Below are 13,466 nucleotides of genomic sequence, written 5' to 3' on the forward strand. Positions count from 1 at the left end.
AAAATTGTGAAACAATATTGGTAGGGTCAGAAAAGCATGATCGGCAAAATGAACGCAATTATGACAAAAAGGGAGGACCATGAATGAAGTGTATTGGGTCCACGCCAAAGCAAAAAATATGGAACACGAACTTCATCATCACCTCCTTAATGTCACGACAAACCTCAAACAATGAACTTAATATATTTGCTTGTTGAAGTTGAAGCTGAACACAGTATATATACATTGTTTCTGGAGAATAGAGAATAGGATGACGAACCAAATGCAGGCATGTGCCGATATATGTCAAAATATCATTATCTTGGAATCACTTTTAGAATATTTTTTAGTGTTTACGTCTTCTGAAACATATGTTATTTTTATGTTTATATAAATTTATTTTATTCATATTTTGATTAATCGGAATAATCTCAAGACCAGTCTTATTCATAAAATGTCTTTTAAATGTATAAAAGGTTTAAACTAATTAATTTCATTTTTTGTCTCACTCAACTAAAAGGGAAGTGGAGTCTTTTAGGTAAAGAAAATATTAATTTTCGTAGAGAAAAGGAAGAGAAAAAAAATTACCGATTTATTCATCAAACTAATTTCCTCTTTATTCATTCTTGGATTAGTATGAAATTTTGACAATAGATTTGTGATTCTTCATTTTAATGTTGAGAATGTTAATTAAAGTACGTGGGAATCAGTTTTACATTATTGGTCTATTTTAGTTTTTTTGATGTATCGGTCAATTGTATTGTAAGCATATATCTGTTTTTGTTTTTGACCTGACTGTTGCATTTATTTGATTTTAGTGTAACATGATTAATGGAGTTGTGTCCGTGATTATACTGCTCATTGAGAGAATTTTACCACGTTAAAAGTATTTTAGTATCTTTTTATGATCACTGTTATTATTCTTTATTGTTGTTGCAAGTTTGGAGATAAATTATTTTCCTTATTTAGTTGTGATGTTTTGTTGGTTGGTTCCCTGTCTAATCTAGTGTTTGTTACTGAATGGTCATTTGTTACCACCAAATTACTAATAACCGTAAACATTACTTTATTTGTGCTAGTATTTAAAATTATAAAAAAAAAAATGATTGATTATTCATTTTCAAGGTGTAGCCCACGATTCTAAATAAAAGTACAGATAACTACACTTGTTTCCGAGTGGTCCTTGATTTTCAATTGGCAGAGTTATCAGAAGTTTTGAATTCTGTGGAGATTTTAAAGAAAATCACTGGAGGTTGTATCCATGATTGCTGTGCACGAAGTAAGTGGGTCGTTACCTTTTTACAATTGCTATAATATTGTCACGAGGCTCTTTGAAGGTGGAGTTCAATATAAAAATATTGGGTGGAGAGGACATGAGTGAAAAAGAATAGTAGTATATATAGTGTGATATACAATTATACCCTTCTTAATTTCTAGCTTGAAAGATTATAAAGAAAGCAGATGCATCTGCCACCCCATAATTATACCCTTCTTTGTTTCCCTTGTAAAAAAGGCATGGCTTCATTTTACTTCTTCATTTTGCAGCTATCTTTCTTTTCCCTCTTTCTTCATTGCTCTGCTTATAATATCATCCAAGGTGCTACCCATGAAAATCCCAAAGCTTTCTATAACTGTACAAGGAACACCACTTCCGCTTCCTATAGCGTGGCTTACCGTTCTAACGTCAAAACACTCCTAGATTGGCTCTCCTCCAATGCCACTAACCATGACAGATTCTACAACACCACAGTTGCTAGCCAACACAAAGCAGACACTGCCTATGGGAGCTTCTTTTGTATGAGAAACGCCCCTAAACTCTGCCAACAATGCGTCACAGAAGCTGCTAAACTTCTATCATCACTTTGCACCATTGCGCAAGAGGCTATTGTATGGTACGAAGTGTGCTACGTGCGCTACTCTGATCGTTGTTTCTTCTCCACTGTGGAGGATAGTCCTAAACTCTCCTTTGGGAATGATGAGGACTATAAGGGTCAGGTTGAGCGTTTCAACGCTATTGTGTGGGATATGCTGAACGATTTGAGAAATGAGGCAGCAAGTGCTTCTGATAAACGAGCTGATAAGTCTGTGAATATCACAGATAACCAAAACACTTATGGCTGTGCTTGGTGCCTACCATACATGTCCGAAGACAAGTGCAGATGGTGTCTTAGCGTGGCCATAGCAGAGAATCCAACCGGTTGCTGCAGAGGAAAATCTGGGGGATCAGTCATACTTCCTAGTTGTGGTGTTAGATACGAATTATATCCATTCCTTTCGGTACATAGTACTTGGCTGTCTCCTCCACCACTTCTCAACACTCCTCCTCCTTTTGCTTCACCAGGTTTGGTAGCTATCATTATCTCTGCTTTTGTATTCTCTTAACAAATATCATCCTTGGAAATCCATTTCCTCATCTATTACCAGAAAAATAGAGAAAATTCTGGAAGTGTTTATTATATGATGTGAAAGGTATCGTGAGGTGTTTAGAACGTAGGGTGTCTAAGATCATTACCATCATCACAATTTTGCTACAGTTTCATACACAAGACATGAGATAAGTTAGTGAATTTGGCAAAACATTAGGGTCAGATTCTAAGATTTTATCGATCCATAACACAATTTCCACTCGTCATATGTTACTTTCAAACATTGACTCCTCTCATATGTTACTATCAAACAGTAGGCAGGCTCTTTTCTTCCTCTTCATCACTCAAGAGCAATATCAGTCATGAGAAATATATTGTTTTAGTTGCGTCATAAATAATAAATAATACTTCTTGCTGCAAAGTAGAAATGACGTAAGGTATTAATATTCTTGCAGGGAAAAGAAAACAGAAGACACTAACAATAGTTGTGACGGTTGTTCCAATTGTTGTTTCACTGGTGCTTTTATCCTTGGGTTGCGTCTGTTTTCTACGAAGGAAAGAAACAAAGAATCGACATGATATTCTCAAAGAAAGCTGTAATGTAGAAAAAAATATACACTTTTTTTTTTCTCAACCTCAAGAATCACTTTCTTTAGCTAAATAACTGAATTGAAATTTCTTTGCTGTAGTTGGGCATGACAGTACCACTTTGGAGTCCTTGCGATTTGAATTAGTCAAAATTGAAGCTGCAACAAATAGATTCGCTAAAGAAAACATGATAGGCAAAGGTGGATTTGGAGAGGTTTATAGGGTAAATATTTACCTAGTTCCAAGTTAAATAGTTGTATACTTATTTCCCACACTAACTGTATGTTTTTCAGGGTATTCTTTCAGATGGACAAGAAATAGCCGTGAAGAGGCTCACTGGGAGCTCTCGGCAAGGTGCAGTAGAGTTTAAAAATGAGGTTCAAGTTATCGCTAAGCTTCAACATAGAAATTTAGTAAGATTACTAGGATTTTGCTTGGAAGATGATGAAAAGATACTCATTTATGAGTATGTGCCAAACAAGAGTCTTGATTATTTTTTATTAGGTATGATACTCTATACTATTATAAATAAAAGATGTTTGAATGATAATCACTTTTATAGTTTATTCTAATCTGAAATGAACACCGATCATTCTAAAAAATTTGACTTATTTCTAGATATCAAGAAGCGAAGATTACTGTCGTGGTCAGAACGACTGAAGATCATAAGAGGAATTGCACGAGGAATTCTATATCTACACGAAGATTCTTGCTTAAAAATAATTCATCGTGATCTAAAACCCAGCAATGTTTTATTAGACAGTAACATGAACCCAAAAATTTCAGATTTTGGCATGGCTAGAATTGTTGCGGGAGATGAAAATGAAGCAAGTACGGGCAGAATTGTGGGGACATAGTAAGATGGATTCTATTTCATTCACTTAATATGTTGTGTTTTACCTGACAAACATTATGATTGTTATATACTAACAAATTTTCTCATGTTTCATGTACAGTGGTTACATGTCTCCAGAATATGCGATGCATGGACAATTTTCTGTGAAATCTGATGTATTTAGTTTTGGTGTTATGGTTCTGGAGATTATTAATGGAAAGAGGAAAGGTTGTTTGTCTGAACCAGAGGTTATTGATGACATCCGCAGACATGTAAGTGACAAATTTATTCCATTTCTATTTAGTGAAGAGAAGAAACATGGGATTGAGAGTTTGATTTGATTCGTTGTTGACATCTGCGGATTGTAGGCTTGGACAAAATGGACAAAGGAAAGAGCACTAGAACTGTTGGATCCTGAGATAGAAGGAGGTTATTGTGGTGAAGAAGTGAAGAAATGTATCCACATTGGTTTGTTGTGTGTTCAAGAAGATCCAAACGATAGGCCTACAATGGCAACAGTTGTGCTTTATCTCAACAACCCTTCAATTAACTTGCCTTCCCCTCATGAACCAGGATATTTTAAGCGTAACAGAGAACAACTCAACATCACCAACGATAAAGAATTGGATAATATCACTGATTCCGTCAACGATATTTCTCTAACTAAATTCTTTCCTCGATAATTACCATTTTGCTGTCTTATTTGTTGCTTATGCTACATACAATTCAACCATAGGCATTTACATTTTCGAATAGACAATATTACAAAATTGGAACAATATAACTTCAGTTTTGTGGATTTTTTTTTTTCTCTTTTATGTATTGTTCATTTTTATCTAATGTAGAATCCTAACTCACGGTTACATGAGAAAAAGTCACCAACTTCTTAAATATAACGTAAACTGAAATTCTTTTATGGAAATATGTTATAAATTAACATTTTATTATGACAAACTATTGCAAGTTCGTAGACTCATGTAGAAGTTTAAAGTTATCCACAAAAGTTCATTCATATTGATCTATTGAATTAAAAAATAAAAATGTTATATCCACAATTTCACATCTTAACAGATTCACTAGAATAGCCGTCTCCACAAGAATAGTAGAAAATGTCTGGCATGGACATAGAATGATTAAAGTTCCAATCAAGATGGTAATGAATTGTCCTTGAGTAGTTTTAATCCCCCATAGTTGGTTTATTTCTTATTCATGACAGTTTATTTCTATAATGAACATTTATTGGTATGGAGTTTATTCGGTTTTTTTTTGTATTTAAGGGTTCTTTTAAATTCAAATTTATAAAAATAGATCTGTTGAATTTTCTTTTTCAAAATAGAGTCAAGTCGTCGTCGTAGTCGACATTACAGGTGAAGTCGTCCTTCACTGTACCGGTTTCTTCTTCTTTTTTTTTTTTTTTTCCAGAAAGCGAAACCGTATTCTCAGAAACCGGTTTCCATTTATTTTAAAAGTGAAGTCGTCCTTGGACCTGACGACTTCACTTTTTGGTTTTTTTTTTTTTTTTTACATTCAGTTTTATATATATATTTTTAATTATATATTATTTATTTTCGAGTGTATGGGGTCGACAACTTTTTGTTATTTTATACAATCAATGCAACGATGCATATTATTATTTTATTTCAAAAATTTTATTTATATTTTGCATATCAAAAAAGTTCAATAAATAATTGTTTAAGATAGTTTTTCAAAATACATGTTCTTTTTCTTTTCATTGAATAAGTCCTTAGAGTTTAAGCAAGAGGCAATATAGGATAGAACATATTTTAATCATTTATTTGGTACAGGTAGAGATGAAAAAAAACATCTTAACAGTACTAATTAAGAAGATACTTTTAATAAATATATGGGAATATATGGATATTTAATTACATACTTACTTCTACTTCTTACGGAAGGAATTAATATAATGTATCTACAAATACTTATTACCAATTTATTAACAAATTATTAATAAAAATATATTTATAATTACAAAATTCTTTATAATTTGACTTCTTATATATTTTTATTTTTTTATTTGATCCTATAGTCTACTGTAAACAAATATTTAAAAAAAAACTAAATAATATATAATTAAAAATATATATATATATATATATATAAAGTTGAATGTAAAAAAAAAAGAAAAAAAAATCAAAAACTGAAGTCGTCAGGCCTAAGGACGACTTCACTTTTAAAATAAATGGAAACCGGCTTCTGAGAGCACGGTTTCGCTTTCTGAAAAAAGAAAAAAACAAAAGAAACCGGCACAGTGGAGCGACTTCATCTTTAATGTCGTCCTCCACCATGACGACTTGACCCTATTTTGCAAAAAAAATTCAACGAACCTATTTTTACAAATTTGAATTTAAAAGAACCCCTAAATACAAAAAAATCAGTTTATTCAATTATTAGATTTTTATACGAAAGCAATGAAATTTAAGAAAGAAAGGAACTTTAATTTCTGATTAGGAATAATTTTAAGGCTTCTAAATTTAATTGGGATGGGCTGGATAATGTAAAGTGAGATATATAAAACAAATACGGAGCTAATATAGTTTTTGTAAACATAAACTTACGTCAGAACAATTTTCCAAAGAATTCTAGACTTTAGATAAAAGTGTTTTAAAATAATATAAAATAATTAAAATATGTTAGGAATTTCAAGGTATTTAATTTGAAAATTTATATATTAAATAAAAATAAATAAAATGGAAAATATATAAGTAGAATGTTTTAGAAAATTATTTTTTAAAAGTTTTGAATTAAAAGTTTCATTATGATATTTTATTAGGGATGACAATACGGGTTGGCCCGACTGGTTTAGGCTCGTCCCGCACATCACTTGGGTCGTGGGCCTGCAGGCTGGCCCACTTTTTTAATTTTTAATTTTTAATTTTTTTTTAAATTTTTATGATAAGACTTTCAATTTTTAAAAATTAGAAAACTTTAAGAAGTTCACAAAATTAAGTAAAGAATTTGGGAAATTGGATGATAAATTGATAATTCAACATTTTCATCATATTTATATTCCTACCATGACATATACAATGTATTCTTTAAATTTTAGCACATTGAAAAATACATAATACTTATTTTTTCCAGTTATAGAAGAATTTGAAATGTTTATATAAGAGTCCATAAAAAAAATAACTAATATACACAAGTGCAAATTTTTTTTTATGTCAACTTGCAGACTGGCCCACGTAGGCCGCGAACTTATGCGGGCCTGCAGGTTCACTATCCTGACCTGTCCTGCCTTTTTTTTCATGGACTTGCGGACCAACCAGACAGCTAGACCCATATTGTCATCCATATATTTTATATAAGGTAAAGTGGATAATCATCTCATGCCAACCCATCACTTTGTTAAAAACAAGACGAATGAGTTGAAATTTTCAATTCCGGTCACTTCATTTTGGTTGTCGCATTTCAATTACTAATACAATGTTATAATTATTTTAATTTTTTTAATTATAAATATTAATTAAATAATTATTTAGAAAATTTAATATAATTAAATATATATATAAATTTTAAAAAAATTAAATATTTTAAAAAATATTACCAATGATAAGCACGCCTACCGCGCCTAATTTTGTAAGAGTTTATTCGTTCTTTATGTTTGAGAGAAAGGTATTCGAGTATATAAGAGTCTATCAAAGTGAGAGAAATTGTGATGGATTAATTGGCTTTGACCAAACTAAGTTAGATTAAACCACAAGTTCTATCTCTTTGAAGTTGTTTTTCTTTTCTTTTCTTATGACACTGGCCCACCCGCACTGTATTTCCCAGTGATTTCTAGCACTGTAAAGTTCCCTCTTCCTGAGAACAAAAATATTGGGCCGATCTAAGTTAGACAGCGTGTATAGATTAATATATGTTGAGTCAGGCACGTGATTGATTTTATTTATTCCTAACTTTTCTTTTCCCCATAAAATAGCATGAAAATTTGTTTTCATTGTGTAATGCTAGCCAGCTATACATAGCCAAATTGAAGGAGCATCCCGAGCAAGAATGTGAACAGAAAAATTAAATATTGGGGAGGACTACACTTCAACCCTCATGCTCAAAAGTACACCTTCCGGGAAGATAGAAGACATATTTTTGTTTTTTGATTCACTGGTCCGTTGACTTGTGTCGTTTAGGTACTTTCTTCTGCTGGGTAATGAAGATGTTCTAGTTTAAGTACAGTAACTGGCCATTGCAAATCGCCAATAACTATCCAAGATTAACAAACCAGTCCATGGCTTCCTTTAACCTTGTCCACTTCTTTACCTTTCTCAGCTTCATCATCAATTTCGTACCCACTGAAGCACAGTTCGACCGTAGTATCTTTGGCCCCAGTTGCCAATATTTCAACAGAACCACTCCAAAGAGCGCCTTAGCATTAAACCTGAGGGCCATTCTTTCTGATCTATCTTCCAATGCTACCGCTAAAAACAAACCATTCTACAACACAACAGTGGCCACCAAAAACCACCCCGAAAGTACTGTCTACGGAATGTTCTTCTGCTGGGGTGATGTCCCCCCTGAGCATTGTAGCCAGTGTGTGGCAAGCGCAACAAAAGCAGTGTTCTCAGATCCAGATCAAGAATTATTTTGTTCCCTAGCCCCATATGCATATATTACCTACAGAGACTGCATGATTCGCTATTCCAACATTTCCTTTTTCTCCACCCCTGACTTAACTTCGGGCTCCTCTTCATGCTTCTCTGTCGATGTCTCCAACAAGACAAACTTGATAAGTTTGTATTCCAAAACCATTAACCAAGTGGTCGAAAAGGCATCAAATTCTGGTGTTGGTGAGAAGAAGTATGCCACAAAGGAAGCAAGGATAGCTGGATTTAAGACCCTTTACTGTCAAGCTCAATGCACACCTGATCTATCACCCCAAGATTGCAGAAAATGTCTAAATTTTAGCGTAGCGGAAACTCGACGGACATGTCTATCAGACTTACCGTTGTGGGATCGTAATCCCAGCTGTAGCATGAGGTGCGATGTCTATCCTTTCTATCGCCCCAGTACCTCTCCCCCACCTTCGGGATTCCTTCCGGTTACACATTCTTCCAACACAGATTCACAAGCTCCTGCTTACCTTTCCCAAAAGTGTTCCAGGAACCAAACCAATATCACCGGTGACACAACTTTCCGGTCAAATCTCAACACCCTCTTCACTTCTTTGTCTTCCCAGTCCACCACCAACTCCGGTTTCTTCAATGACACGGTGGACACGATCAGTGGCTTCTTCATGTGCTTCGCTGACCTTTCCCCTACCCTCTGTGAGCTATGTATCCAAAATGCAACCCAAACAATATCCTCAGAATGCCCCTCCTCCAGAGAAGCTGCCATTTGGTACAATCACTGTATGCTTCACTATTCCGATCACCCGTTTCTCCCCACACTGGACACAACCCCTGCTTATCGCCACTTCAATATCGTCGATACTTTCAAACCCAACCCGCAGCAAAGCTTCTTCACATGGACTTTGGCAGAATCTGTATCTCAACTGCGATTGGATATTGCCGCAGAGCGCACTAACACTAAAAATTATGGAATTAAACAAGAAAAACTGAATGATAAACAAACCCTCCATACTCTTGCTCAATGTAGGCCAGATCTATCTCCTTCGGATTGCAGCACCTGCCTAGATAACATTATGAGAAACGAAATCCCATGGTGTTGTTTAGCAAGTCCAGAGGGAAAAGTACTGTATCCAAGCTGCTATATTATGTTTGGCTTGTCCCCATTTCACACTGAAGCTTCTCAAGTTGAGCCGCGCAAGCCAGATACTTCTTCTCCTGCCACAGGTGATGTTCCTATTCCTGCAACATTTGAATGCATGCATAACATGTTTAATCTACTTCCCAACCTAATAATCGTATCTGATATGTTTTTTTTTTTTTCATTTGGTAGTCTAGGAGAACATGCGGTAATTTGATTGAATTTCAGTGAGAAAAAGTGCTTTTTAACCACATCACAAAAAGAGGGCAAAGTGCACTAAATTGACATTCTAAAACAATAATATATTAATTATATTTATATTACTTTTTAATTTAAAATTGTAATATATATTTTAAGGAGGGTGTCAAATAACTTTTGCCTTCTAATAATTTCACGTTTTAATATGTAAACTGTGTCTAGCTGTCTTTTGCAGTTTTCAACAAATTAGGCCCTAAAATATCTATGTATTATGTAAGTTTTGCACTTCAACAAAACCTATACCATCGGGTATACTACAAATTTTTGTCAGAGTAAAATTTTCGGTGTCCGTTTATTAGAATGTTAAGTGAGTTATTCTTTCTAACATGTCCACTAATTTTATTACACTCAATATAGTTTCATATCGACTATGTTTCAAAGTGTTGGAATATCTCAAAGCGTTGAAAATAGTCTAAGTGTGAATCAAAAATCTCACATTGGATAAAATAGACAAAATTAAACATTATATAAAAATGAAGACCCATAACACCATTGTTTTAAGATTTTGGTGTAAAAGTGGTGTCAAATGTCCTATATATGTAAAACTAATGTCATATAAGTATATGAAACCACAATCTCTCAATAACTATAATAAGTTATAATTATGAAATTTGACATTTTGTAAGTTCTTTCTCTATTAATAGTTAAAGTAAAGTAATGAAACATCTTAATATTTTTTTAAACTTTTTCACTTTATAATGGTTAATGTTATTTAAAAGCAAGCGATAATTTTATAAAATTTGTAAAAACTAGATTCTTCACGTATTTTGGGAAACTTCATAATATAATTTATTCTAACGATTCTATTCTATGGCTCATTGATCTAGTAGTTAGTTTCTTATGCAGAAAGTGACAATGGGTCAAAAACAATTATCTTAGTTGTTGTCCCCGTGGGTGTCTCTGCCATACTCCTTTCCCTCTGCTACTATTTGCTAAGGAGAAATACAAGGAAAATTAATTACAACACTCTTCTCAGAGAAAATTGTAAGTATATTCTAATCATATATAGTTAAATGAAGTTTCAATCCACCATTCTTCGTTGGCAAGTTTTTATTTGGAAATTTCAAAATTTAATTCGGCAAATTAAACATATTTTTTATTAGTTGGTCAGGAAAGTATCACTTTGGAGGGATTGCAATTCGATTTGACTACAATTAAAGCAGCAACAAATAATTTTTCGCCTATGCAGAAGATTGGAAAAGGTGGATTTGGAGAAGTTTACAAGGTAAAAGGGAAAATTAATAATTTATTTGTATAATGTCTTCTAATACAAATAAATACTGACTTTTATATATATATATATATATATATATATATATATATATATATATATATATATATACTTTTTTTATAGGGTATTCTTGTTGATGGACGTCATATAGCTGTAAAAAGACTTTCAACAAGATCTAAACAAGGTTCAGTCGAGTTTAAGAATGAAGTGTTATTAATAGCCAATCTTCAACACAGGAATCTTGTATCATTGATTGGCTTTTGTCTGGAAGAAGAAGAAAAAATTCTTATATATGAATACATGTCAAATGGAAGTCTTGATTACCTTTTATTTGGTTAGATATTTCTACCTTCAAAGTCTTTAAAGTTATTTGTTACACTATATCATATATTAGTTTAAATATTTTTATCATGTTTTAATTGCATTTCACAATCATTCAAATTACTTTTGAAGGTACTCAGCAACAAAAGTTAGACTGGCCTAAACGATATAATATCATACAAGGGACAGCTTTAGGAATTCTTTATCTACATGAATATTCTCGACGCAAAGTTATACATCGTGATCTTAAACCTAGTAATGTTTTACTGGATGAAAATATGAATCCAAAAATTTCAGATTTTGGCATGGCTAGAATTGTTGAAATTGATCAAGATGGTGGGAATACACATAAAATAGCTGGAACATAGTATGTTTTTCTCACTTATATACTTTCTTCTAGATCTCACTCTTATGTATACTATGTGCAGGTTATGTTTTTGCTAATATAATCAATTTTTTTTGTAGTGGTTATATTTCACCAGAATATGCTATGTTTGGACAATTTTCTGAGAAGTCGGATACTTTTAGTTTTGGTATTATGATTCTTGAGATTATCACTGGAAAAAAGAATATAAAGTTTTATGAATCTTATGATGATGGAAAAGGCATCATTGGTTATGTGAGTGTCATTATCTATTATCTAATATTAATGTCTATATATATATATATATATATATCGCATAAATTTAATTTTGCTTGATGAAATGTTTTAGTATTCATATTGCTCTTTATAAACTATTTCAGGTTTGGAAACAATGGAAAAATCATGAACCGTTAAGCATCTTGGACTCATACATTAAAGAAAGTTATTCAGCAGAGGAAGTTCTTAAATGCATTCATATTAGTCTATTATGCGTTCAAGAAAATCCAAATGAGAGACCTTCAATGGCAACAATTATTTCATATCTTAACAATCACTCACTTGATTTGCCATCTCCAGACGAACCAACATTTTTCTTTCACAGATGCGGAATGGATTCGGAGATAGTTATACAAAATCAATCCAAATCCAATCCAGCTGCTGGCAACTCAGAATCTGTTAACGACATGTCCATGAGTATTTTTCATCCACGTTAGATACTAAGCATTTCTTTCGGAATAGTTAATGAAAAAGGGAAGAGGTGAAGAAAGAACAAAGATTTATATTGTTAAAAAGGAAAACAAGTGTTAAAGCCAATAGTTAGTTTTCATATAGTTTCTGTTATATGTTAATATAATAGATAGTTTTCTCTTTCTGTTTTTTACGTTCCTCTCCCTCTCTGTATATGCTTTCTCTCTCTTATGTAAATATAAGATTTTCTACTTAATGAAATTACATGTATAGTTTCTTTTCTAATATGGGATCGAGAGGACAGCAGCCATGGTTTTTGTGTCGGGGAATAAGTGTAAGTCAACAAGTTCTACATTGGATAAAATAGGCAAAATTAAATACTATATAAGAATAAAGATCCATAACACCATTGTCTTAAAGTTTTGAGGTTAAAGAGGTGTCAAATGTCTTATATATGTGTAAAACCAATGTCATATAACCATATGAAATCACAATCTCTCAATGACTATAAACCATATATATGAAAAAATATATAACCCAACAGAGGTATCAGAGCCGATGGTTCAGGTGACTGACCGCATAACCATAACCAAAAAAGGGTCACCTAAATGATTGACCACATAACCACAACCAAAGAGGGATTACTCATACATATGAAGGGAAATATATCATATGAAAAAAAAAAAAGACTCAATCTTGAGGAGAGATGGTTGGGAATAATCCAAGTGAGTCAAAAAGTCTTACATTTGATAGAATAGACAAAGTTAAACATTATATAATAATAAAGACCCATAAAACCATTGTCTTAGGGTGTGTTCGTTTCTAGGAATGTCACTGTTCAATGGTATTTGAGAGAGCGGATTTTCGTGTATGAGCGTGTTCATTTTTAATGATTTTCACTAGGGATGGCAACGGGGCGGGGCGGGGACGAGTTTCGCTATCCCATACCCATCCCCGCATAAAAAATTCATCCCCATCCCCATACCCAAACCCAACGGGTATCAAACTTTTTTCCTATCCCCATCCCCACCGGGTAACGGGTATAATCTCGTACCCATACCCGTACCCGTGTTCTAACTACTTCAATATTAATTTTTATAAAAGAAAAAAAAT

At 33.0% G+C, this 13,466-nt stretch overlaps 2 protein-coding genes across 2 annotated transcripts; both read left to right on the forward strand.

Moving 5' to 3' along the window:
* Positions 1-1,440: 1,440 nt before the first annotated feature.
* Positions 1,441-4,584, forward strand: LOC114191742 (cysteine-rich receptor-like protein kinase 25). Its single transcript, XM_028081110.1, has 7 exons — positions 1,441-2,320; positions 2,801-2,941; positions 3,035-3,156; positions 3,227-3,437; positions 3,552-3,789; positions 3,890-4,040; positions 4,137-4,584. Exons 1-7 carry the CDS (start codon positions 1,441-1,443, stop codon positions 4,449-4,451), a joined length of 2,058 nt encoding a protein of 685 aa, XP_027936911.1. The 3' UTR covers positions 4,452-4,584.
* A 3,219-nt stretch (positions 4,585-7,803) lies between these two features.
* On the forward strand, positions 7,804-12,601 carry LOC114191741 (cysteine-rich receptor-like protein kinase 10). The gene is made up of 7 exons (XM_028081109.1): positions 7,804-9,578; positions 10,597-10,734; positions 10,854-10,975; positions 11,105-11,315; positions 11,435-11,669; positions 11,768-11,921; positions 12,047-12,601. The coding sequence occupies exons 1-7, from the start codon at positions 8,015-8,017 to the stop codon at positions 12,377-12,379; spliced, it is 2,757 nt and encodes a 918-aa protein (XP_027936910.1). The 5' UTR covers positions 7,804-8,014; the 3' UTR covers positions 12,380-12,601.
* Positions 12,602-13,466: the final 865 nt, after the last annotated feature.

This window comes from Vigna unguiculata, chromosome 7 (genome assembly GCF_004118075.2).
Source record: "Vigna unguiculata cultivar IT97K-499-35 chromosome 7, ASM411807v1, whole genome shotgun sequence".
In the NCBI taxonomy this organism is placed as follows: Eukaryota; Viridiplantae; Streptophyta; class Magnoliopsida; order Fabales; family Fabaceae; genus Vigna; species Vigna unguiculata.

Excerpts from the sequence above, each read along its gene's own strand:
- LOC114191742 (XM_028081110.1), top strand. The coding sequence starts at position 1,441 with ATGCATCTGCCACCCCATAATTATACCCTTCTTTGTTTCCCTTGTAAA. Across the intron at positions 3,157-3,226 it reads GATTTGGAGAGGTTTATAGG|GGTATTCTTTCAGATGGACA; the intron begins GTAAATATTTAC and ends TATGTTTTTCAG. Across the intron at positions 3,790-3,889 it reads GGCAGAATTGTGGGGACATA|TGGTTACATGTCTCCAGAAT; the intron begins GTAAGATGGATT and ends TTTCATGTACAG.
- LOC114191741 (XM_028081109.1), top strand. The coding sequence starts at position 8,015 with ATGGCTTCCTTTAACCTTGTCCACTTCTTTACCTTTCTCAGCTTCATC. Across the intron at positions 10,976-11,104 it reads GATTTGGAGAAGTTTACAAG|GGTATTCTTGTTGATGGACG; the intron begins GTAAAAGGGAAA and ends CTTTTTTTATAG. Across the intron at positions 11,316-11,434 it reads TCTTGATTACCTTTTATTTG|GTACTCAGCAACAAAAGTTA; the intron begins GTTAGATATTTC and ends TTACTTTTGAAG.